Below are 23,627 nucleotides of genomic sequence, written 5' to 3' on the forward strand. Positions count from 1 at the left end.
GCCTGTTTGCCCGGACGGACCGTTCTGATGCCTCGCCAGAGAGAGTACACAACACCAGCCAAAAGGGCTATTAATAAGTCCTTCCTTTTCTAATACTGTAATACCTCCACGTGTGTAATGTCTGCTCTGGGCTAATTATGTCACATCACTTTTAGCTTTTGCGAGAGACAAATACAGACAGCCTCAGTCTGAGTTAATTTTAACTCATCTTAGGTATCATTATCCCCCAATATTTTTCCAGAAATACTCTGTTGTAAGAAATAATTTGCTATGAAAACAGCCCACTGCAATGTCCATCTGCTGCGACAAAGCGAGGAAAGAAACAACACTGCATTACACACACACACACACACACACACACACACACACACACACACACACTGTCTTAATAGCATGTGTAATTTTAAAGCATGTTCCAACACATGATACCTCTATTATGTTTCTGTGAGAGCTTGTGATAACAAAGCGAGTCCATTTGAAGGTGTGTGGTCCTGTGTGGTAGGAGAGAGAAAGTGTCTGGCAGGGTGGGCCATCGACCACAGTCCTCAGGGCAGACCTTGGCCAGAGCTCAGAGTATGGCCAGGATCTTCTGCTCTGCACACACACAAGTATAGCAAGCGTAGTATACGGCCACCAGTGGAGAACCAGTAATGAATGAAATATTATATTCCACAGCATATTCTAGCCCTTAACATGATTACCTTCACATAAAAGTTTCTTTTCTTTTTTTTGACAGCAAGGAGTACATATATTACAAAATTTTCTTTACAGCAAAATGAAGACAAGCTGGCAGTGTCTTGTATTGAACCCGCTCCACTGCTTCTATACATACACAGTATGATTAGATATGTTAAATCCATTAAAACACAGATCACTGGCTCCTCTTACAATACAATTGTTAAAATCCTTCCAATCAGGCAGGATAAATTCAATAAATACCTTATTTTCCAAATGTCCAAAAACCTTATACTTTTGAAAACAAAATCAAGACTTTTTTCTTTTGCATTTTTTGTGGATTAGATCAGGGGTGAGTTGAGTTAAAATCTTTAGACTTGCTTATAGACAAGTAGAGGTTGTGATTAAGGTTTCAGTGACGGAATGGATTTGTTGTGGTTTTCTTAAGGTGGGTGAACCGCTGACCTGACCAAAAGTTGGGCAAGTAAAACAATATTTGGCTGACTTTAACTAAACTTTGTTACTGTGTCAGGGGAAAACATCATCCATTCCTTGTCCTTCCAATCCTTGCAGTTCGTGCAGAATTCATGCAGAGATATCTGAGACGACATCATCATAGTTCAGATTTTCACCATCAAGGTTGTTTATCACATGCCATGCCACCCAAGAAGTTATTTTTTCTGCCATACGAGTTGGGTTTGACATTTATGTTTTTTTTTTTTTCATTCAGGATTTTAGATTCAGTCATGATGTGCAAATTAGATTCCCATCAAACTGCGTGTAATTTACTGTGGCTCAGCAGAACTCACGGCGGTGCTGCACTCTGTCCTAAAGTTTAATGCTTCTGACAGCAAATCATCCATTCACAATAACCTTAAAAAGGTTTATACATGACATGAAAGATTATTATCAAAGTATGAAGTACCAAACTAATCCTTATATACAGCTTGTCTTTGCTATTGCACTGGTGAGCCAAACCTATAGCCTGACAATCATTAAGGAAGACTGTTGATGAATAGTATATTAGGCATCAAGGTAAACTGCATGCATGATGTGAGCGATTAAATCTGTAAATGGAAATAGGTACTGTGTACGTTCTGGCATAGTCAGTGTGTGTGTGCAGCATCTGAATAGGCCTTCCCTAAGGATTCTGTAACATGCGCTGCAACTCAAGAGGCATGTTCTTGTTTTAGACGGCAAATATTTACAAAGCACCAAGCCAAGGAAAATGTTTCACTGCACAAAAATAGGGTAAGTGGCAAAGACTTGTGGAACTGCTGTTGTGCTGTAGAATTTGTGGGGATTGTTTGTATTTCATTTTTGTTCACTACTTTATTAAGGTAATTTAGATTTTAAGTAAATATTAATCCTTGATTCACTTTATTACTCACACAGATGTTTTTATTAGTCATATGTTTAGCTCAAATGTCTTTACATTGTGCAGACTTGAGGTAGAGTTACTAATTTGTTCATTGACCTCACTTGGATGTAATGCAATAAAATCAAAACTCATTGATTTACATTGATTTAATATGGTATATCAGGGCTGTGATGAAGTACTTGCTTCTTAAACAATTTAGAATTACTGTAATGTTTCTTTACCACATACTTTAAGACAAATGATCAAATGTTAATTTTAGACACGCTATACAACCAAACAATGTCCTTATTCTTGCTTGTTTTCATAATGTACCAGTGGACCCTTTAACAGTTCAAACAAATGACAAAACAAAACATTTTATCACTTACCTCTTGTGGTATCTAGCCTTGAAAAGGTTTCGGTTTTGAGATATGTCTCTGAGATTTCAGCTGCCACCCCAATGCAATAGAGGTACAAGTAAGTTTATTTGTGATGCTCACAGCAATAAAGAAATACATTAAAAAAAAACAAAAAAAACGCAGCAACAGTTTTCTTATTATTGACTATTTCTATGATAGAAAGTAGTTCCAATTAAACCTGTGCACCATCCATAGTACTGGTGACATTGTTTCTAGAAAAAATTCTGTTCACCTCTGTTCAAGAGGGATATCTCGAAAACATGGCACATAAAACATGCCATTCCTTATTTGGATGGATCAGCCCTTTAAATTACAGGCTATGATTAAATCGTGATAGATGCAAATGACTGATTAAAAGGTAGTTTCCACTAGCAATAACAAATCATAAGAAAAGTGCCCGAGGCATTGTTCTTTTCTTTACTGCTTAGTCATACTGTCCAGTGACACGACGACTGATATACTTTCGAACCTGACTGAACCCCCAGCTTCATTCCACACATTCCTATGCTTCTGTACGAACACCCCGTCTGTGTTTTTGATCTGTTGAAACAAAACACCTATGGTACCTGATCAAAGACGAGCCGTGACGTGTGATGGGTGTGTACCGCATGTCTGTCTGTGTGTGTGTGTGTGTGTGTGTGTGTGTGTGTGTGTGTGTGTGTGTTTGTGTTTGCGTGTGTGTGTGTGTGTGTGTGTGATGATTCACCGTTAATTGTCATGAGCTGCCTGCACTGCACTACATGTTGGCAGGCCATTCTTGCAGGGTGTGTGTGTGTGTGTGTGTGTGTGTGTGTGTGTGTGTGTGTGTGTGTGTGTGTGTGTGTGTGTGTGTGTGTGTTTGTGTGTGTCCTCGAGTGTTAGCGAGAGTGTGAGAAGGCATCTCTTTCAGAAAAGAGACAGGTGGCCATGATTTACAGCCTCTTACAGGAATCGCCCATGTCTGTCGCTTCTATGAGAGCCAATTAAAGGTCAGTACAGGTTTGCATGCATACATGCACACACATACACAGTTATTACAGTAATGACACAATAATATGACTACTGTTTGTGACACAGCAACAGAAAAAGTGTGAAACGGAAGATAAAAGCTTTAAAATTCAGGCTGAAAAGTGACACTGAAGCAGCTCTCGCACACTCCTCTGTAAATAAGCAGTTTCACACCACCTCCGCTTTCTCTATACACACACACACTCACCCAGCCTTTCTGTCTCTCTCTTTCCCCATTCTCTCTGCTGCACATGTATACACAGACAAACACACACACATACACACCCAGTCTCACAACGCGAGCCAGCCAGCCAGCCAGCCATTCGCTCCTCACTCACACCCTCAAATCTTACCAAGCTCAGCTCTCCCTGCTCAGAGGCAGACAGGAGCAGCACAGCAGCACTGTTAAAGGAGTTGAGGGAAGGAGCAGCAGATTCAGAGAGAGACATATAAAGAGAGAGGGAGGGGGATGAAAGAGTGAAGGAGAGAGCAAAGCAGAGAGAGCGCTGTTCCCCATATGCTGAGGAGGCATGGGCGGTTGAACAAGCTGCCCCCACTGAAGCCTACTGACTCATGGGAGCGTCAGACCCCAATCCCCCAGAGAGCCTGGAAACGCTGTTGAACCACGCGTAAGAGAGAAGGAGGGGAGCCAGAGAGGAGAGAAAAAAGTCAGAGGAGAGGAGAGACAAGGGAAGAAAGCCACAACGGTAGGCTGTCCCACTCAACTGCTGTGCCGTGATGACGTCAGAGGGCATGTGACCCAGGCTCTCCAGTGACGGCACATGGAGGGCAGGAAAGAGACGAGTTTTAAAGCTGGTGCCTTTTGGGTTGTGTGAGGGCTCTGCTCGCCTCCCAAACAACCACAGAACCACAGACGTGCGGCTCGGGGTTGGTGTTTGAGGGCGAAACCTGGAGTGTAAATGGTTAATCGTCGCGGGCCAGCACCAGTCACAAGGACGGCGCTAAGCGAGTAAGTACGTTCCAACCACACTCGCCAAGCAAGCAAGTCCGACACCATCTGATGTATCCGCAAAGGCGATATTTGCCTCTGCAATTTTTTTTGCTCTATAAAACCAGACCTGGTTGTTACTTGTGGTCGTCCAAATAGTTGATACGTAAAAGCATGTCTTGTAGATGGCTTTTTCCATTTTTTTTCTTCATGACACGCTGCGTGCTCTTGGTTTAGGACGTGTCAAGGGTCACGGAAACCACAGAGGAACAAAAGTGGGGCTTTCTGCAACCAGAGGCAGCTATGGCATCTAACAGCCTTTTCAGCACAGTGACACCATGTCAACAAAACTTCTTCTGGGGTGAGTACTGCTTCGTTGGTTGCTGTTGTGTCTGGAGTTGGGTTATAGTGGCTCGGGTCACGGGGAGGACTCGGGGTCAGGTGTTGAGGTTTGGATACAGTGGAATGAAGGGGTTTGGGTAATGGGGGTAACAAACTTGGATCTGATTGAAGGATTTGTGTCCAGATGAGTGGAGTGGGATCAGCTGAGGTCAATGAGGACCCTGCTATCAAGGTCCAAGCTTTTGTGGTAGAAGAAGAAAGACCCAACTATCATCAAGGCTTTTTGTGGTGCGCAAATACAAAAACAAAAAAAACCCAGATTCCACTATTTACTCTACGTTATGTTTATAAATATTTCTCAAAGAGGAAGATGACATGTTTGTGCAACATACCCTTAGATTTACAAAGCGATGCCATTGCGGAACCAAAAACAAAAGCATGGGTGATATTTTTGACAAACGTAAACAGACACTGCACCAGAGAGTTTACAGTTGAGCATTGAAACAAGATGTGGGGATTACTAGATTGTGTGTGTTGGGTGTCTCTGTTGTGCGTATGGAAGAAGTATTGATTAGTTTGCCAAGAAAGGTCTGTAATCGTTTCCTGAAACTGTTCAGTCGTGCTGCTGTCATTAATGAATTAATCAGTGTAGATTTCTGCAGCCTCCAGGGAGCATTTAATCGACAGACATGAATCCGCTTTGAACAAGAGGTTGCTCCATGTCGACTTCCATGATATGAATTTGTAATTTAAGTGCTGGAATATTTCATTTGAACTTAAGTCTTATCAATTTACCCTGACTTATTGCTTCTCCTCAAATTACTAGAAAAGATCAAATATACATTTGTTTGCATTTCAAATATTTTCAAATAATTGCACAATTACCCTTTTTATATTCAAAATATTATATATTATATTTCCTTTGTCTAATCATATATTCTAAATCCTGCTTGGATCCCAAAGTGGATCTATAGGAAAAATAAGACTGCAAAAATTGAAAACCTGTGAACAGTAGCAGTGTCAACTTTATGATTTTCAATTACATGTTAAGGCCAACTTGCACGCTCCAGTTTGCGGCCTCTGTTTTGGGTTTGCTGTATTCTATTGTGACAGCTTCTTTACACAATCTAATTTAATCAGTTTTAGGTTTGCCAGACGAATTTAAACAAACATTTCCATTCCCGTGCGACACAAGGAATAGACAGTATAATAGCACCCCCCCACCCCACCCCTTTCTCCGCTCCGGTCCATAGCCTCAGCTCCTCTGTCCAAATCAAATGTTTAAAAGATGTTTTTAAGAAGCCGCTCCGTGGTCAGACACAGCTGTTCTGGGCTCCTGCTCCACACAGAAGCAGGGTGGCTCCTAATACACTCTGAAAGCCGGGAGAGAGTGAGCGTCTTCTACCAATCACCACCACCTATTACCATGTTAACCCCTGACCTCTCGGTGTGTCTCTGGGGTCGGAGCGCGGGAGAACCAGAGGAGATGAGCAGCGCTGCAGGAAATTGAAAGCATGCTGTGGCAGAGGGAGAGAGGAGCAGATGTGTGCAGATGTTCAGGTGGAACGACTCGGAGGAAAGATAATCACTGATCGATTCTCTCATTTAAAGTATTGCTGATTGATATTGTGCTGCGGCTCATTGATGTTGCCCCTGTTTATGAACATCTGGGTAGTAAATCTGTCGGTACAACCACAAAAAGCCCCCTCGACAGCACAATGTGGGTTTGCAAGACCACCAGTGCTTTCTGTTGTATTTATGATATAAAATAAATAAATGGAGTGTACTGTAGTATATCAGAACTGGTCAAAATTAGGATTGGCGCCATAAACATTTCTGTTTAGGTCAGACAAAAAGAGGATCTAAATTTGATTGAAGTTGAGTTTGATTTGGAATATTCATTCAACTGAAATAGGGTGACATTTGATCAAATAAAATTGCTTCATAGATATGAATACATATACTTATTTCTTTTAATCTTGATTTTGGAGAGTTAGGATTAATTGTCTATTGCTCGCAACTTGAATTCATTTAGTGGACTAAAACATGAAATAACTGAGCTCGAGTCTCGCCTTCTGTTGATTTTATATATTTTCTTCGAGTTCTCCTGCTCCCATGTTTCTCCTGGATCATTTTGTCCGGCGTCAGCCAGTTTTATGAGAACACAAGTTACAAAATATGTTTTGTTAGTTAGAAAGCCACATTACTCCATCCCATCCGTAGGTTTGTATTTAAGGACAGTTTTAATTTAGGACTGAGTGTACATTCCCAGCGATAAATTGAGCTGACTTGAATGAGCGAGCAAATATTCCAAATTGAGAAAAGGGGGCTCATTAAAATTTGTCTTGGCATTTACATCAAGCAAGTTTCATTTAATTGCCTCAAATACATTTTTTTTATAACTTCTCAGACTGGCAGATCAGATGAGGAGGGCAGAATAATCTTCAACATGTGTGGCACCCACTCAACCACCATGCCTCTCTGGCGAACATTTAAGTGCCTATTTTCTCTATTACAAACTTAATTACATATAGACAATTAAGTCATGGGAGCAATTATCGTTCAGTAAGGTTGTGCAGTCGCAGTAGAGAAGAGAAAAAAAGTGCTTACACAGACGGACCCAAATCAACACGATCAAAAGAAAAGCGGAGCGATGTGGGTAAATATCTGAAGACTCTGGGCGGAAAACTTTCCCCTAAGAAAATGTCAGATAATTTGCAGGGAAACCGTATATGTATTTGAGAAAGGCAGCTTCTGTTGCATAAGTGTTGCCTTAGATCTAACCACATGCCTGCTTCTTGGAGACATCTTAAAAGTGAACCAGACATCCCCACCCCCACCCCCACCCCCACAGCCAGGGAGAGACGTGAAGCCCACTCATCAATAGGTAATTTGAAAAAGCCAGGGGGGAAAATCTGAGCGCTTCACTGGCTGCTACTGTGCAGAGAAGACTCTTCCCTTAACTCCATGCTCAAAGGAACTCTATTTAGCAATGGTTAATTGTACCTCTGAGGCAAACATGTTATTTAATCCCGGCAGGGTCATATGGATGGAGTAAAATGGTGCTGTGTGTCTTTGCACCAGCTATTAGGACTTATTAGCGCTGGAGGTTCACATTAGTCTACAAAATTCCTGAGGGTAATCAGGGAGGTGCCGAGTGTTAATGTGATCAGTGTTTAATCAAAGATAGATTAATTGGTCTGTATTTTCACTCATATGTACCAACAGTGAATGGTGGATTAATTATGGCCCTAAATAGGCTGTAGGCACTTATTAAGGTCTAAATGAGAGAGTCATGGAAACACTTCAACTCAAGTTTGTTTTTCTTTTCATTTGTAAAGGTATTTGCATGGTCATAAGAGTGTATTTCGAATCCATTATATCTGAAAAATTATATCTGAAATGAATGGCAATGAGTGTTGCCTTTTCCAAGAAAACGAGAGAAAGCCTGATTGTGAGGCACTTTTTTTCTGTAGTATCCACTGCCACACGTTGTTGTCTCGTCCACAACTCTGAACTGTAGAGACATGAACAATATCTGCTTCTCCTCCTTCCAAACGAAGCAGTGAGGAGTTATTGAAACATGGAATAAATGGAGTCTTACGGCAGAGGCAGATCAAATTCACTCCTGTATAATGGAGACTGCAACAACAAACAGAGCGTTCAGTGCAAATACTCACAAGGAACTGTGTGTTATCTCTTCTTTTATCCCCATATTCAGTAGCTGGGGGGCTAATTACACTGTTATGATAAGGCAACCTGCCAATTGACGTTGCTTATTGTAGGTTTCTGCCTGTGTTGATAATAGAGTGAAAAACATTTTTCCCGATGGAGCGATAAAGCCTATTTGTTAAACGCTATGAGTGCTAACATCTCTGCTTTTTTTTCTCACAAATCATTGCAAACATTTAATATGTTAGCTGTGTTTACTCTAGCTACATGCCAAATTGGTGTGTGTTTTTTGGATAGCTCTGCAAACTCACCCTACAGTACGCAAAGCTATGATTCTTGAATGCACCATAATTACCAGGTAGTTTAATGCCATTGCGTTAGCCAGCGAGGCTTTTAATGCAGCGCTGTGCTATTTTCACACTTAACAAGATCCTGCAGCCCTTCATCCATTTCAATTGCATCATGCTGGGCGAATTACCGTTATCCGATATAAGCCCTCAGAGAGGAAGTAACTACCTAACACTTTGAAAATTGGTCTATCTTGGAACCGATTCACTCTAATGAAACAGAACCCCAGTATTATAACCCAGATTCATATACCTCTTTCACATTGCCCTGTCTGTTTCATGTCCTCTCTTTTTCTCTCTTCCATGTTTTATTTGAGTTATTTAAGTCAGAAGATGGCTTTAAGCAGAGCTGATACAGCAAACCACAGAAACCTGAACAGCATTGTTTTGCGTATCCCCTCGCTTTCCTGCGAAACGGCCGAGGCGGCTTCGCTTCCACACTCCGTGTTTCTGTAAGGGCGAAATATGGAGTGTCGAGTCTCCTGGATGTTTGGGTTCAGCCTGTAACGATGTGAGTGTGAGCGTGGCCGCAGCACCTACACAAGGCCATACCTGTTCTGCCCCAGATCGGAGAAAAGGGCAGATTTTTCCCCTTGTTAGTTTAATCTTAAAGGAATGCGGTATTCCCTCTGACTCAGGCCAAACTCCCAAATACATAAACCTACTTACCAGCAGGTCATGAAAAGAGCAGCAAGGGTTGGATGTGTTAGCCATATTCTTTAGGAAATTCAGATTATTATCAGGTAACCCACACTGTAAACTGCCAGAGCGTAAACATACAAGGGCAGGATTCTGCTCAAGTTTTTGAAAAGGTAACACAAGATGAATAAAGGTGTATCAAAGACTTACAGCTCTAACTGTGATCAATAGCTTGGCAGCAGATCAGTGGGGCTGTCTGAGGAGATAAGTACACCTTGTTACAACGTGTCTTCAGACGTTGGTATCACTGCTCACTTTCTCACAAGTCATAATCATTTGTCACTCAGCACAAATTTAAAAAAAATTGTATTTTTAAATGGGAGTTTGGTATCAATGTCATGGAAAAAAGGGGTTTGAAGTTACTTTTGTGTAGTATAAAGAGTGTGTGTGTGTGTGTGTGTGTGTGTGTGTGTGTGTGTGTGTGTGTGTGTGTGTTGTGTGTGCACACTAAAGGTGTCAGTGACAGGAAGATCTTTCCGCTTGATTAATGCTCTCACTCAAACTGGCACCTGGAACCAATCCCCCCTTCTGCCGCCCCCGTCCAATGTGCACCGTTCAATGTGCACTGTGTGTGTGCGTGTGTGTGTGTGTGTGTGTGTGTGTGTGTGTATGTATGCATTCCATACACTGTGCCTTCAGAGGGGCTGAAGGTGGGTGTTGAGCAGGGGGCACAGATGGGACCAAGGGACTCGGAGCGGAAGAAAAGAAAGGTGCTTGCAGAGGAGGGAACAATAGGTGGGCGTGCAGTGGAGGGTGTGGGGTGTCATTAATAACACACAGGCCCCATCTCCTAATTTGCTCAAATTACCTGCCCACACAGTTGGCCCACCGCCAGGGCCGAGGTGTGAACACAACAGATCAAATACACCTGAAAATCAGAGTGCCCACCTACTCGGCAACGCCCACGCAAGCCATTAATGGCGATCTGACAACTCTGATGGCCTGTGTGTGTGTGTGTGTGTGTGTGTGTGTGTGTGTGTGTGTGTGTGTGTGTGGGTGGAAGAGAGGGGTTCCATGTTTGTTCTTTTAATGTGAGAGTGAGGTATAAAAAGTGTGAAAATTAGAGAGTGAGAAAGAAACATTAAAAGGAAGAAAAAGGGTAAGTGAGACAGAGATATGATACAAAGGAAAGGATCGGTTTGCACTCATGAGGCATACAGTAAGAGCAACACAAGACTGACTCTTTCAAACCACCTCCCATATGGCGCCACGGGGGTGGCCATTTACCATCATCTACCTCCTCTTCTCCCTTCTTCCCTTTCCTTCCTCCTTCTCCTTATGTGCTCCCTCAATCCTTCCCCTCCCACCCACGCTTTCAGGAAAAGGGCGATGACAAATGTGACAGGGCGGCAATGCTTTGGTCACCGCAATAATCAGAGCAGAGTCACCAGCACCGTACCACCTGTGGTACACACACACACACACACATGGAGACATAATCAAATGTGTACACAGACACTGAAATTAAATATGCCCCAGAGATACGAAAAGGGGCCAGAAGAGTGTGTGTGTAGGTGTGTGTAGTGGGATGCTAGTCTTTGAACTTTGAATAGTGTGTGTAGCTGATATTGACATGTCTCTGGGGAGAAGAGAGAAGCTAGAAATGGAAGCTCTCATTTGTAAAGTGGCCTCCAGAGAGAGAGAGAGAGAATAAGAAAGAAAGAAAGGAAACAAGCACGCAGATAGTTGAGTTTAAGAACTAAAACATTATGAGGTTATGTAGTAACACTTTACTTTAACCCCCTTAGTTAGCCTGTATAAGCAGTATGTAGACCTAAACTTGAATAGAAAAATTGTTTAGAACCCACTATAATGGAGTCGTAAGCAGATATTAGGATATTTTAAGGCTTTATTAATGTATTTGTGAACAATTATAACTCCTCCGATAAAGCATCCATAAGCATTCCGTTCATTTGCCAGATTTCTCCTAGGGCTTTCAACCGCATTTCATGGCCTTCATCAGCGGGCTGAGTTTGCTCAGTTGTTGTGGAGAGTGACGGAGAGGTATTTGTAAATTAATGCATACAGTTATACACTTATACATACTAAACTAGACTGGCAAGCAAGTATTATGGGGTTTAAAATTTGAAACTGAAGGCTGACTGAACCAAAGGGAACGTTAAATAATTACTTCATTTATAAAGACAAACAAATACTTTCAAATATTTCATATAAAGATGTATTTTAGGTGATAACAATTGTGTTATCTTGTATTGTCAAGCTGAATGCTTCAAAGGACGAGTTATAGTTGTTGACAAATACATTAAAAGACACTTAAGAATGTACTTATATCTGTTTAAAACAACATTATATTGTGTTATAAGTTGTTTATTGAGTGTTAATTACTGCTTATAAAGGCTAAATAGGAGGTTACAATAAAGGGCTGCTGGTTGGGTTTTTTGCTGCAAATTTCCAGAAGTCTGCACGACTCTTGCTGTGAAAAGAAAAAAAAAGAAGTTTTGAACGATTTCTGCTTGTACAGCAGTGTTACAAAACTGCAAAATCCCCTATGTTACATTTCAGGTTGTTTCAAAGCTCTTTCCTGTGACTGAGGCTGGCATCTCTTGAGAACTTGTAGCTGGTGTGTTTTATGCTGATCCCCGAGCTGTTCCAGTTTACACATATTCAATCCAATCATAGCGCTCCGACAAGCAGCTCTGTGTGATCGAAGTCTATATGCACACACATTGTCTGATCCTCACTGCAGCAGGCTTTCAGTCTGGAGTCGAATCCTGTCACTCACCCAGACAGCTGCCCTCTTACAGTCGTCTGTAGTTCATTTTGTTGTCGCAGTTAAAAGTTTTCCGTCAACTGTTGCGCTGTTCGTTCTATTTTTTCCCCAAAGGAAATAGGTCTCTCTCTCTTTTCTCTCTTTCTCCTTTTTGGACGGAGACCAATAACAGGCGTTTTCCACTTCACTTCTCCTGATGCTGAATGAGCAAAGGAGTATCCCAGAGGAGCAGGAATATTTTATTAGAGTGATATTTTGAAAGTTCCTCTCCTCCTCTGTCTTTCTTCCTCTCTCGTGGTGGAATTTTAGGATGCTGCAACAATTTTGTGTGTGTGTGTGTGTGTGTGTATGTGTGTGTGTGTGTGAGAGAGAGAGAGAAAGAAAACAGCTCACGCAGAGCAAAGACAATTCAAAGTTACAGCTAAATGACAGGCTGGGAGCTCCGGCCTTTTGAATTGCATTGTTTTCTTTTTATTCCTGCTTGGGAGGAGGATTGGTAGAAAAAAGAAAGAGCCCAATTGAGACAGAAAGCGCACAGTTTAGTCTCTGGAGAATTACTCTCGGCAAAAACAAAAATAGCAGTCATTCTTTTTGCTGACAAACACTTTTTTTATTGTGAGGGTGTTTTTTTTTTGTGATGTTGAGCTCTTTTTGTTTTCTTATTTATGACAAAGCTACCATTTCAGGATGGCGTATGTGTATCGTAGCCTTGATTTACTGTAGCTTAAAAGTGTAGGAGGAAAAAGAAGAATGAGGGATGTCAGACGTTCTTTAGCTTAATTGGAAGCAGTGGTTGGAAAATATGTTACTTTAAGGGAAATGTATGGTCCAAACGATCTTTACAATGCCCACAGACAAATGTATCTTTACCTATTCTACAAAATGTCACTTTCACATGAATACTACATTACACACATGATTACACCTACACACACATATGCACACGCAGCCAGATGGATACACACACGCCCTTTTCCTGCAGGACCCTGCAGATGCAGCAGAAACAGTCGAGTTGGTAAACACACAGAGTCTTCACTGGGCCTCCAAATTATAGTCCGGTTAACCAAAGTCTCAGAGCCAGCCCCTTGACTGCTGCACATACTGCTATACACATCACATGCATATCCGCACATAAGCACATGACCTATGCACATTAAAGGCAGCATAGAGGCACACTTTAAAAGCACATATACAGTCAGGTTCTAATGGGACCTTGTCTGTGCTGCAGTTGAGCCAAGAGTAAAAGATTTTATAGACATAAGAGAGACTGAGAGGGAAGCAGGCCCTAAGGGCCTATCATAAATATTACCAAATCGTCAGGCTCACAGTGTGAAGCAATTACTAATGAAAAAGAATCCCTTGCAATGTAAACACGGGTTTAATGTTTACAGCTTATAACCTTTATACCTGTATTATGATTTAGAGGCTTTCTTTACTCGTAGAAGCTGCTTTGCTTAGCCTGAAAGATGTTCAGAGAGCTATGTGATAATGCGTTGTGGTTTGTGAAGTTTTAAATGTTTGCCCATTTTGCAGGAAAGCTGCTTGAGAGCATGAGTTTGGTGGAGGACTCTTTTCAGCTAGATAGTTCAGTGAGAGGAGGTTGGATTGTTTAGAGCTTCTTTAATTATCTGCAAATAAGTTCTGCAACTACCGGGGACAGTTTTCAGTCTCCCGAGGACACAAGAACATATCAGAGTGATCTATGACGCCATGAAAAAACATTTAAGATGATCATTTCCTGCGAAATTATTCGCCATCAATCTTGCGCTTTCAGAGTGACAGTATATTCCAAGCGGACAATTTAATTGTCAGCCTGAGACCACATCCCAACAACCCTATTGCCAAAGAGCGATTTTTTTTTTATGAGTGTGACGTTCAATTTCTTAGCTTTGCTATAATGCAACACCACAGAATAGATTGTGTTTGAAGGACAGCATTTCACAACGTAATTGATGTTCCCCGTGGGACCCAGCAGTCGATGAGTCTCCCTGCTCAGGACTCGATTTAGGCGCTATAAAGCTGGCGTCATCTGAGTGTCAGCTAGGGGCAGAGCCGACACAACATGAAAAGGCCCTGTCCTGGAATAACCGGCAACTTCTGAGTGAATGTGGAAAATACAGGGTCATAGGTCACATAATCTCTAGTCTTTTATCTTCTGTGAAATCATGAATTCCCCCCATACTTTTTTCTTTCATTGATCCCGCTTTTCCAAAGATGAGTGCAATTGATTTTGTCTGAGGGCATCTCAGGCTGGAAGCTACGAAAGTGAACTCCATCCACCCTTCCCTTTCTGCCCCTCCACACCCCCACCTTGTTGTGAGTCATTTTTGACCAGTAGCTTAATAGGCTCAGTGTAATTACAGGCTAAGGTTTTTGGCAAAGGCCCATCCATCTCTGAGTGTGCTGCATCAGCGGTGACACTCTCAACTTAATTTGTTAACTCGTTCAGCACACAGAGCATCAGATGCTCCATGTGTGGCCTCTCAACATTTTCACAAGCCAAGGCTTCCCGCGCCATTTCAACGTCTAAATGGTTTGGAATCCGATCTAGTATGTATGGCTCCAGGTTGCAGAGTTCAGGCTCTGTGTTTTTGGAGCGGTCCCGAGCTGGACCGTGATCAGGAATAGATCGGGAAAAAAAGAAAAGGAGAACGAGATCCAAACCCTCGGAAGTGGAGTGCTGTTGCCCGATGCACGCCCAGTGCTGTGGCCGCATGCGGTGCCTACCCAGTACTGTTTTTTCATTTTCTGTTTATCTGATTGGCTGTTGTCTCAGTGCTGGACACACTGACTGACAGTTTTGACATTGATTACCCCCCAGAAATAAAGTAGCAAAGCAATGCCAGAACTTAATCTTAAACTTTTCGAAATGGGCTCACTGACTGTCAGCAATATTCATGATATGCAGTCTGTGACGATGGCCAAGCAAAACAGATAGTATATTTAACACATTGAAACACTCCGAGACAAAAAATGCATGTGGTACATTTCAAGGCGTGGGTTTACACCGTTTATGTTTATGTCTGCGTGCAATTGAGCATCCATGACAGACCCCCCCCCATTCCATCTGGCCCTCCTCTACAACTCCTTATATCGATTTGGACCCGGTGCACCTGGACATTCCTCCACCCTGCCTCCATTCATATACATACATACATCCTTACCGCCTGTCTCCTTCCTCTCCCTCCCTCGTCTGTCCGTCCTGTCTTGCCTTCCTCCAATCTCGAAACAGGAGCAGTGGAAAGGGACGAGTGATAGCTGATAGCCCCCCTGCGAGTGCTAGTCTGGGCCGCTGCGTGTTTGCCTCTCGCCGTGTAGTCACGCTATTTATCTCGCCTGTGCCTCCGTGCCTCACATAAATCATCCTCAATCGCACTACATGGACAGGGGAGAACAGAGAGAAATCTCCCCCTATAAATCTGGTATTAGTTTTACATCGCATAATGAACACAGGGCTAAACGGTCCTGGATACATGAGAACAGCATGTCTTGCAGATGTACTATAAATATTTTGATACTAGCCGGCTAGTTTGCAGAGGGGAAGTAGACCAGTGAAATACACAGAGGAAGGGAAAAGTGTAAAGTGGAATGTTGGCCTAGCCCGAGTGTCTGTATTGTCTTTAGCACCTACAGAGGGTCTCGATCCAAGAAAAACGCTCTTTACAGGGTTCCTGTTCCCAGCCGTGGTCCGGTACCACTCTTGGATATGCTGCGTTTCCTTCAAGCCAATCCTTCAAACTGGTCTCCGAGGAGGGGGGCTCATTGTTTGATTAATAGCACGATCCGACCTGATTGAGTGATAGATGCTTTGAAGGGGAAACCAGCGCGCCTAAGGGACACTCTGGGACCAAGTCTGGGAAAGGCAGCTCGAGGGAGGGTTTGATTGGTGGAACGGCTAAATTAAAGTGAAGGACTAATAATAGCATAGCTAATGACACAATGGCTGCATAGAGTGGGGCAGCCAAATATGACTGATCACTGTACATATATTGTGTTGCAGCAATGTAAAGACAAACTGTAACACACACACACACGCGCACACACACACACACTCACAATGTACAAAAGTGGAAAAACTGAACTCCCTCTTTTTGGCTTATGTCTGGCCTCAGCCCCGGGCACTGTCACTCTACCCCATCAAAGACCCAGAAACACATCCACCCACCCACACACACAAAAACCCTACAAATACAGTCTTACACATGCACAGTGTAGCGCTGTGACAGCAGGTGGTGTGTGACACGTCAACATCTGAGGGTTCCCTGGCAGACCGAGAAAGACTTCTCAGCTCTGTGCCCCAGTCGCTCAGATCTATCATTGGGACTCTTTAATGGCAGCCTTCGTCACATATTACTGCTTTATTTTCTCCTCTCCATCTCCCAGCCCACAGAAGTTCCTTTTTTGTTCCTATTTTTAAGTACAAGTGATCTCAATTAGGGACCTCCATGAAGGCGGTAGGCGGCAGACAGTCAGAGCAATAAGAGCAGAGAGGAAATTGTCTTTATACCCCTCCTCCTCCTCCCTCCCTCCCTCCTCTACCCTCCTGCCACAAGCAGTGAGCAGCTGCCCCCTCTATGTCTCCATCTATTTCCATGCGCCTCTCTGCCATTTCAAGAACAGAGTGAAATATCAGACAAACTCTTTCTGCATAGCACTTTCTCACTAAGAAATAAATACATTAAACTCTGTAGGCACTAGCCACTCCAGCCACCTCAAAGTCTAATACAAAACTTGGATGGTCGCTCAGGGAACATGCAAACACACACACACCGCAGAACGTGCCGTCCTTGTCTTAACAGTTCACGGTGATGTCACGGGCTCTGTGACAAACAGTCATTAAGGGCTTAGCTGTGATCTAGGATGAGTGCGTGAGTCGGTGAGGTTGTGTCGATGAGGTCACGAGGAGTAAAGTTTCTGCCCACCGTCATCCTTTTCGGATGGCTAGCTGGTTAGCTAATTGACTGCCTCGTTGGCCAGCTACCAACCCGACTAAGTGACCTGCAGGCTGGTTTTGTGGTGGCTTCTCTGCTCTCCTGGTTGGTTTAGTTGATTGGCTAGTAGACTGGATCTTAGGCTGCTCTGCTGCCTAGCCTGGTGGGCTCCCTGATTGGTTAGCTGGCAGACTGGTTGGATGGTAGCCTGCCAAACATGGAAACATCCCGTTAGAGCTTAAAAGGCCTGGGCCTCGTCACAGCCCTCCTCTAGAAAGCTATAATTAAGTGTCTTGAAAAATGCACCACTGTGAAATGGAGCCTTTATCCTGAGTCTTAAGTGGTTGTACTTTTCCTCTTGAATCATGAGAGAGTGTGTTTTTTTAAAGGCGAAGGAGAGATGAAGAGTATTGTTCTCTTTTGTTTTTATTATATAGTCAAATATACTGTATGGTTATTGTCAAAAATAAAAGTGCATTATTGTGCATGAACCCATAGAGGCGGGTGTGTCCTGCCTACTGATGTACTTTTTAGCATCAACACCGAGCTTTGTTTGTCCCGCGTCTATCCTAATGACTATTAGTGAGGATAGATGGGCCATTAAGTGTGTGTTTGTTTGCGTCTCTGCTTATGTCAAACAGCAAGAGAGATGTAAAGATGTTGACAGATGCGCAGTTGTAAAAACATTTAAAAAAGACAAGGGATGAGAGAGGCATGGTTAGTCTGCTGACAACATTAAAGCGTGTGTGCGTAAATATTAGCGGTTCACACAGTCTTTGTCATTCAAGTGGGAATGAGAACAGAAACTTTTATTACAAGCTTGATATCTCGACAGGAAAATTTGTCAGTGAGTGTCAGCTGAGTTTGATTTTTATTGAAAACAAATAATTGAAACTGAGCGGCAGAAATACAATATTACCATAAATCATAAAACGCACATCCTGCCCAATGTGGTATACTGTGGTTCTTCACTGTTAGTGACTTCTCCTACTGTGCAATGACTCCAAGCCAGTGTAACACAGTAGATGAATAATACCAGAGCTGAGAGAGACAATCCAGCTGTGCACCAGGCGAGCAGCAGACACACTGACTGAACAGCTTTATGCTAGATTCATTACTACATAATATTACGTTTTTTTTTAATACTGAGACAGATAGGTCAAATATCCTAAAAGTCTACAAAAAATACTGCGTGGAAGTTACAACATTCACATTTAATCAGAAGTTGATTTTTGGCCGGGTTAAATCCAGAACACTGAAGCGGGGAAATGGTATTTTTTGATTGAACAGTGTATTCTGGCACATTAACGCCTTCTCTGGTGTCTCCCTCACATCTCCGGGACTTCAAACAACAGATTTCAAACTCAGAGGTTGCTCTACCTCTGAATGACAGAAAGCCAGACAGCAGGCCTTAGTGTACGCATGCGGGCCGTATCCTGTAGGGAGCTGGAAGACAGATGCTGGACAAACAGCAGAGAGGCAAAGTGGAGTCAGATGGGACAAACACTCTTTGATGAGCTGAGCTTGTCAGGGTTAAAGTCACGACTACACAGGGGTGGGTGTGTGTGGGGGGGTGGCGTTTGGGGCCTGGGATCAGTCTGGGAAAATCAAGAGGCTCTTCCTGTCGCTGCTTCTGATGGGACAATAACAGGGTGCAGAAAATCCAAATTTAAGACTGATTAGTTGGCCTGAAAATGAGTGTAAGTTGATTGTCTTGATAAAATTGGGATTGTATTTATACAATGTACTCATTGATGTGTCTTTTAGGAATAAACCATACAAAAAACAATTCCAAAATTAAATTCCAGTTCAAATTTCAGTCAGAATAACATAAAACACATCTGCATTATAAATAATTAGGCTGATTAAATTGATGGCATGAAATTGACTCAGAGGTTGGTATTATTTCATCCCTAACATTTCCTAAATTAAATTCCACTACAACATTAAGGATGTTTTCCACATTACCCCAAATGTATTCAGCGGTGAACAAATGATATTATCGGAGCTGAAACTTAACTCTGTTGGAATAACCGGCTCCACGGTTCCTGCAAGGCCATGTTTATCACTATTACAGATTTAATTACCACTATTCACATTTATCCATCCATGAATTGTTAGTTGATCTTTGAGAATGTTGGACAATGTGAACCATATTTCTGGTGTTTGGGGCACACGGAGGGGAAGTGTAACTCAATCACTCTTTTTTTTTTTTCCCTCCCCGTCCACATGACGAGGTGCCAGATGCATGTCAATGCTTTCAGACTTTATATATATCCCTCCCACATCCTCACACACACACACACACGCTAACAGACATAAATGTATGTGCACACCTACATACATACATACTTATGAAACACAAGAAGTCAAGTTATTTCAAGTTACAGTGCTCAGGCGTTAGGCTTTCTTCTCTCAACACAGAAACCTTATTATAAAATGTATAAGACTGTATTCAACTTTACAGCATAAAAACAAACTGCAAAAACCCTGATAGGACCCAAATAACTTGACAGCTGTGCCTACCAGAGGTCCCTTTTAGTTTGAAATATCAAAGGCTTTTGTCTTAAAGACTGCAATAAAAGCCTGTTTGGGAGTAACGGAAAAGGAGCACAAAGTGGCAAATACACATGCTGCTGTGTGATGTGGCACTCAAAAAAGACTTGTTGGGAGACTGTCAGACTGATGGGTAATCAGGGCAAAGGGTGGGGTGGGTGACGAGAGCCGGCCGAGATATGGAGTCTCACAGAGGGTGGAGGATGCCCTCTACAGTAGACACAGGAGGGGCAGGCCAAGCGGGCCTTCTCAGTAACTGCCTTCAGAGCAGCATCCACACTACATATGACATATTTCAGTACTAAAATGAAAGCATACAATTATTTTTATTTATTTTTTATTATTTAACAGATTTTTTTGTTTTAAAAAAAAAGAGAGAGAAAAAAAAGGCTGTAATTATGTATGGATGGTAGCGATGCTATTAATGTTTTTTTCTTTTTTTTTTTTTTTAAATAGGATTTTCTCAGAATGTTTTTTTTTTTGTTTTTGCATTGGTTTGGGAAATGTTTGCATCCTTCATTTTGCAGTGGTGGAATAAGATCCTTTAAGTATAAGTACCAATACCACACTGTGAAAGCCCTGCGTTGAAAATATGACATGATAAAACATACTTAAGTACTCATAAAGCAGGAAAAAGGCCCCTGCGAGTGTAATACTATTATATATAATGTTAATGGAGTATTATCACTTATCATCACGCACTGATTTGTAGGTATCATTTTACTGTTTGAGGAGGAGCTAATTTTAATACTGATGGGCAGTTTATTCTAAAACAAAGCATCATATTTTATCAACTCATCACATGTTTTGTATGTAAAATATTTACCTGCAATGCAACTGAAGCTGTCTAATAAAATGTAGTGAAGTATACAGAATTTCCCTCTGAAATGTAGTGGAGGACAAATAGTAGCATGACATGGAAATACTCAAGTAAAATGCAATTACCTCAAAGTGCAGTACTTAATTGCATACCACCGCTGTCATTTTAAGATATATGAATAGGAGTTGTGCATAATTACCTATTATGAAATCATCTATTGGCTCATCTTTTGGCGCTGCCATGTTAAGTTTACATGTAATTGTAAATTGCAGATACAATACAATCCGTTGTATGAGACACAACAGATTGTGAAATTATATTTTAAACAGCTGACTTTTCTCAAAAGAGAAACGGCCACATGGTGGATGAAGTTATATGAAAGCCCAGAGAATACCTGTACACCTGCTCAACAGCTCTCCCCTGCGACCGAGTGAAACTCTACTCCTGCGCTGCGCCTCTACCTGACTCACCGCTCTCTGGTGACTCAGTCACTCCTATACCTTATGGACTGGAGCTCGCTTCTCACAACAGGCTCGGCTCTCTGAACGCTCCTCGGAGCCGCATAGTGTCGGGACATATAGGTTGTAACACAACACGGACTGATGGACTGATGCGTGTTAGTGACTGGAAATGAACGGCCCCAGCAGAGTTAGGAGCGCGCGGATGGTCCAGGGGAGCGTTAACATGTCGGTATGTACTGCAGGCTATGTGGAACTCCTATTTGTGAATAACGACGGAGAGAAAGGCGTGAAATGTAGCCCCGTGCGTGTTTCACGAAGGTATAGACATTACACTGAGACCTGCCCGGTCGTCTATTTAGGCGTGATAGATTATGGCAGAGGGAATGGATCTGATTCCAGACACCACGTGTTGGAATCGCATCAGCGCAATAATTGCTGGGCGCTCGAGCTATATAAACCACAAAAAGCCTGAGCACGGGAAACCCCGGCCTCCAAACACTAACCACATTTACGGCTACAAAAACGGGATTCTATTTTCCGCCTCCTTCATCTCACCGACGATGCATTTTTTTTTTTTTCCGACTTCATCAACCACTTTAACCCTATAGGCCTATAGGCTACAACACCGGCCGAGACTATACCGAAAATATGTACACTTTGCAGCCGCCGCGGGGTTATAAATAGCCCTGTATAGTATTGTTAAAGCGTATTCCTTTGACTTTGAAAACTTTTTTTGTGTGTGTTCATCGCCTGCGGGCTTTCAGAGAGCCTTTCAGTTTGGCACAAAGACTTCAATGACGCACCTGGAGCAGCACTTTGACTTTTTCACTAAAGGAAGACAGACAAAAACTTTTCTGAGCATCTGGGTCGACTCTTCCATTTTAAACCTACTTTTTGTGTTGTAATTGTATAGCTTATTACGCGCTCGGACCTTTATTTGATGTTATTTATATCCACACACGAGAAACTACGCCTGCGTTATGGCGCATGGACGCTTCCCCCGAGGAGATTGAAAAAAGAGCTCGTCATATAAAACACCATCAAGTTTTCAAGGGTTGTTTTCCTTTGCCGGAGAAGTATATTTTATGTCTCTTGAAGGCGCCCACTAAAGTTTGTAGTGGAAAGGGTTTTGAAACGCGGTGTGCGCGCACGAAGTCCCATTTTCCATTGGCAGACGCGCTGAGGTTCAGCGAGCAGCGGCGGAGTTTCTCCCTGAGTGTGTGAGAGAGAGAAAGAAGGAGAGGAGCTGGAGAGCCTTTGGTGCCTTTTTCTGATAATCAACGCTGTTGTGATGCGAATTCCCGTAGATCCCAGCGCCAGTCGGAGGTTCAGTCCGCCGTCCAATAGCCTCCAGCCGGTCCCAGGGAAGATGAACGATGTGAACTCTCCAGGCGGGCAGCCGGACGCAGCGGCGGCGGTGCCAAGACTGCGCCCGCACGAAAACCGCAGCATGGCCGAGATCATCGCCGACCACCCGGCCGAGCTGGTCCGCACCGACAGCCCCAACTTTCTGTGCTCGGTCCTGCCCTCCCACTGGCGGTGCAACAAGACGCTGCCTGTCGCCTTTAAGGTGAGCCCCGTCTCAGACTTAGTGATGTGCTGCTAAATTAAAAGGAGGGTAAACCACAATGGCATTCAGTGTTCTCTGTGTGATAAACAACCACTAAGTTAAGCCCAAAAAAATCATTTTAGAAGAGTGAGTGCATTATGTTTCTTTCAAACCCCCAATCTTTATACAACTTATAGTCATTTTATACTGTTGGGTGCCGAGTTTTGTGTTGTGTTTATCCTCCTCCCTCATGTGTCATTTTACTTTTTATCACAAATATTGATCACAGTTTCTAAAACATTTAATCACAAATGACACAAATTGTAGTCTATTACCATTACAAGTCAGACAGAAGCTGTGATCTGGGATTTTTTTTTAAATGTTTTCACAAACAAAATATTCAGAAAATTGTAATGATAAAGCTTTTAGGAAACGTGATGTTTAAAGGGCCAGAAAGAAATCGTAAAAAAGGTTTTGGTAAAATAAATCTCAATGTAAAAAAAAAGGAAAGGAATCACATGTTTATATATTGTTTTATTTTCACATTTTGTAAACAAACATAATTTACATTTTATTTGTTGACAATAATAAGTGAATGTAGTAAACTATAATGATTATGATCCACCACCACCCCCCCTCCCCCAGCCAAAGAATAATTCCACAATCAAAGCTTTGTTTTCATGGTGATTAATTAGTTTTCTATATTATGCAATTATTTTCATATGTTACAAAATTATAAAAGCTATATTACAACATGTTACTTATGTTACAACCACATTATGGCCTATTATAACCACTATTTTAATGATTATACTAAATTATTGTAATTAGTCTTCACATGTTGATTTTACTGAACTTTTATTGAGCAAAAAAAGTATAATTCAACTTGGAATAAAGACTAATTGTTTATACATTTAAGGCCTCTTAATAAGTCTTGACATTTTTTTGCTCCCATGATATTTCACAGGAAAGACTATTAATTACTTGACAGATATTATTTAAAGGATGGATCAAAGACACACCAAAGTGGAAATCTGTAGCTGTAGCCCTGGCTCCAAATCAAATGTGACACATTTTAAAATATATGTGTTATTTAACCGTGCTTATTACTACGGCTCTGTAATTATTG

At 42.2% G+C, this 23,627-nt stretch overlaps 1 protein-coding gene across 4 annotated transcripts in view; it reads left to right on the forward strand.

Annotated features, from left to right (window-relative positions):
- Positions 1–4,112: 4,112 nt before the first annotated feature.
- runx2b (RUNX family transcription factor 2b) overlaps positions 4,113–23,627 on the forward strand; it is a 43,760-nt gene continuing 24,245 nt past the window's right edge. For 2 of the 4 annotated variants that reach the window (XM_078274137.1, XM_078274138.1), the window contains exons 1-3: positions 4,113–4,411; positions 4,628–4,751; positions 22,257–22,519. In XM_078274137.1, the coding sequence (XP_078130263.1) occupies positions 4,694–4,751; positions 22,257–22,519 (321 nt within the window). In that variant the 5' untranslated portion in view covers positions 4,113–4,411; positions 4,628–4,693. Of the gene's footprint in view, positions 4,412–4,627; positions 4,752–20,929; positions 21,179–22,256; positions 22,520–23,627 lie in introns of those variants that run through there. The other 2 variants (XM_078274135.1, XM_078274136.1) reach the window with 2 other exon arrangements.

Source organism: Sander vitreus, chromosome 18 (assembly GCF_031162955.1).
Source record: "Sander vitreus isolate 19-12246 chromosome 18, sanVit1, whole genome shotgun sequence".
Classification (NCBI taxonomy): domain Eukaryota; kingdom Metazoa; phylum Chordata; class Actinopteri; order Perciformes; family Percidae; genus Sander; species Sander vitreus.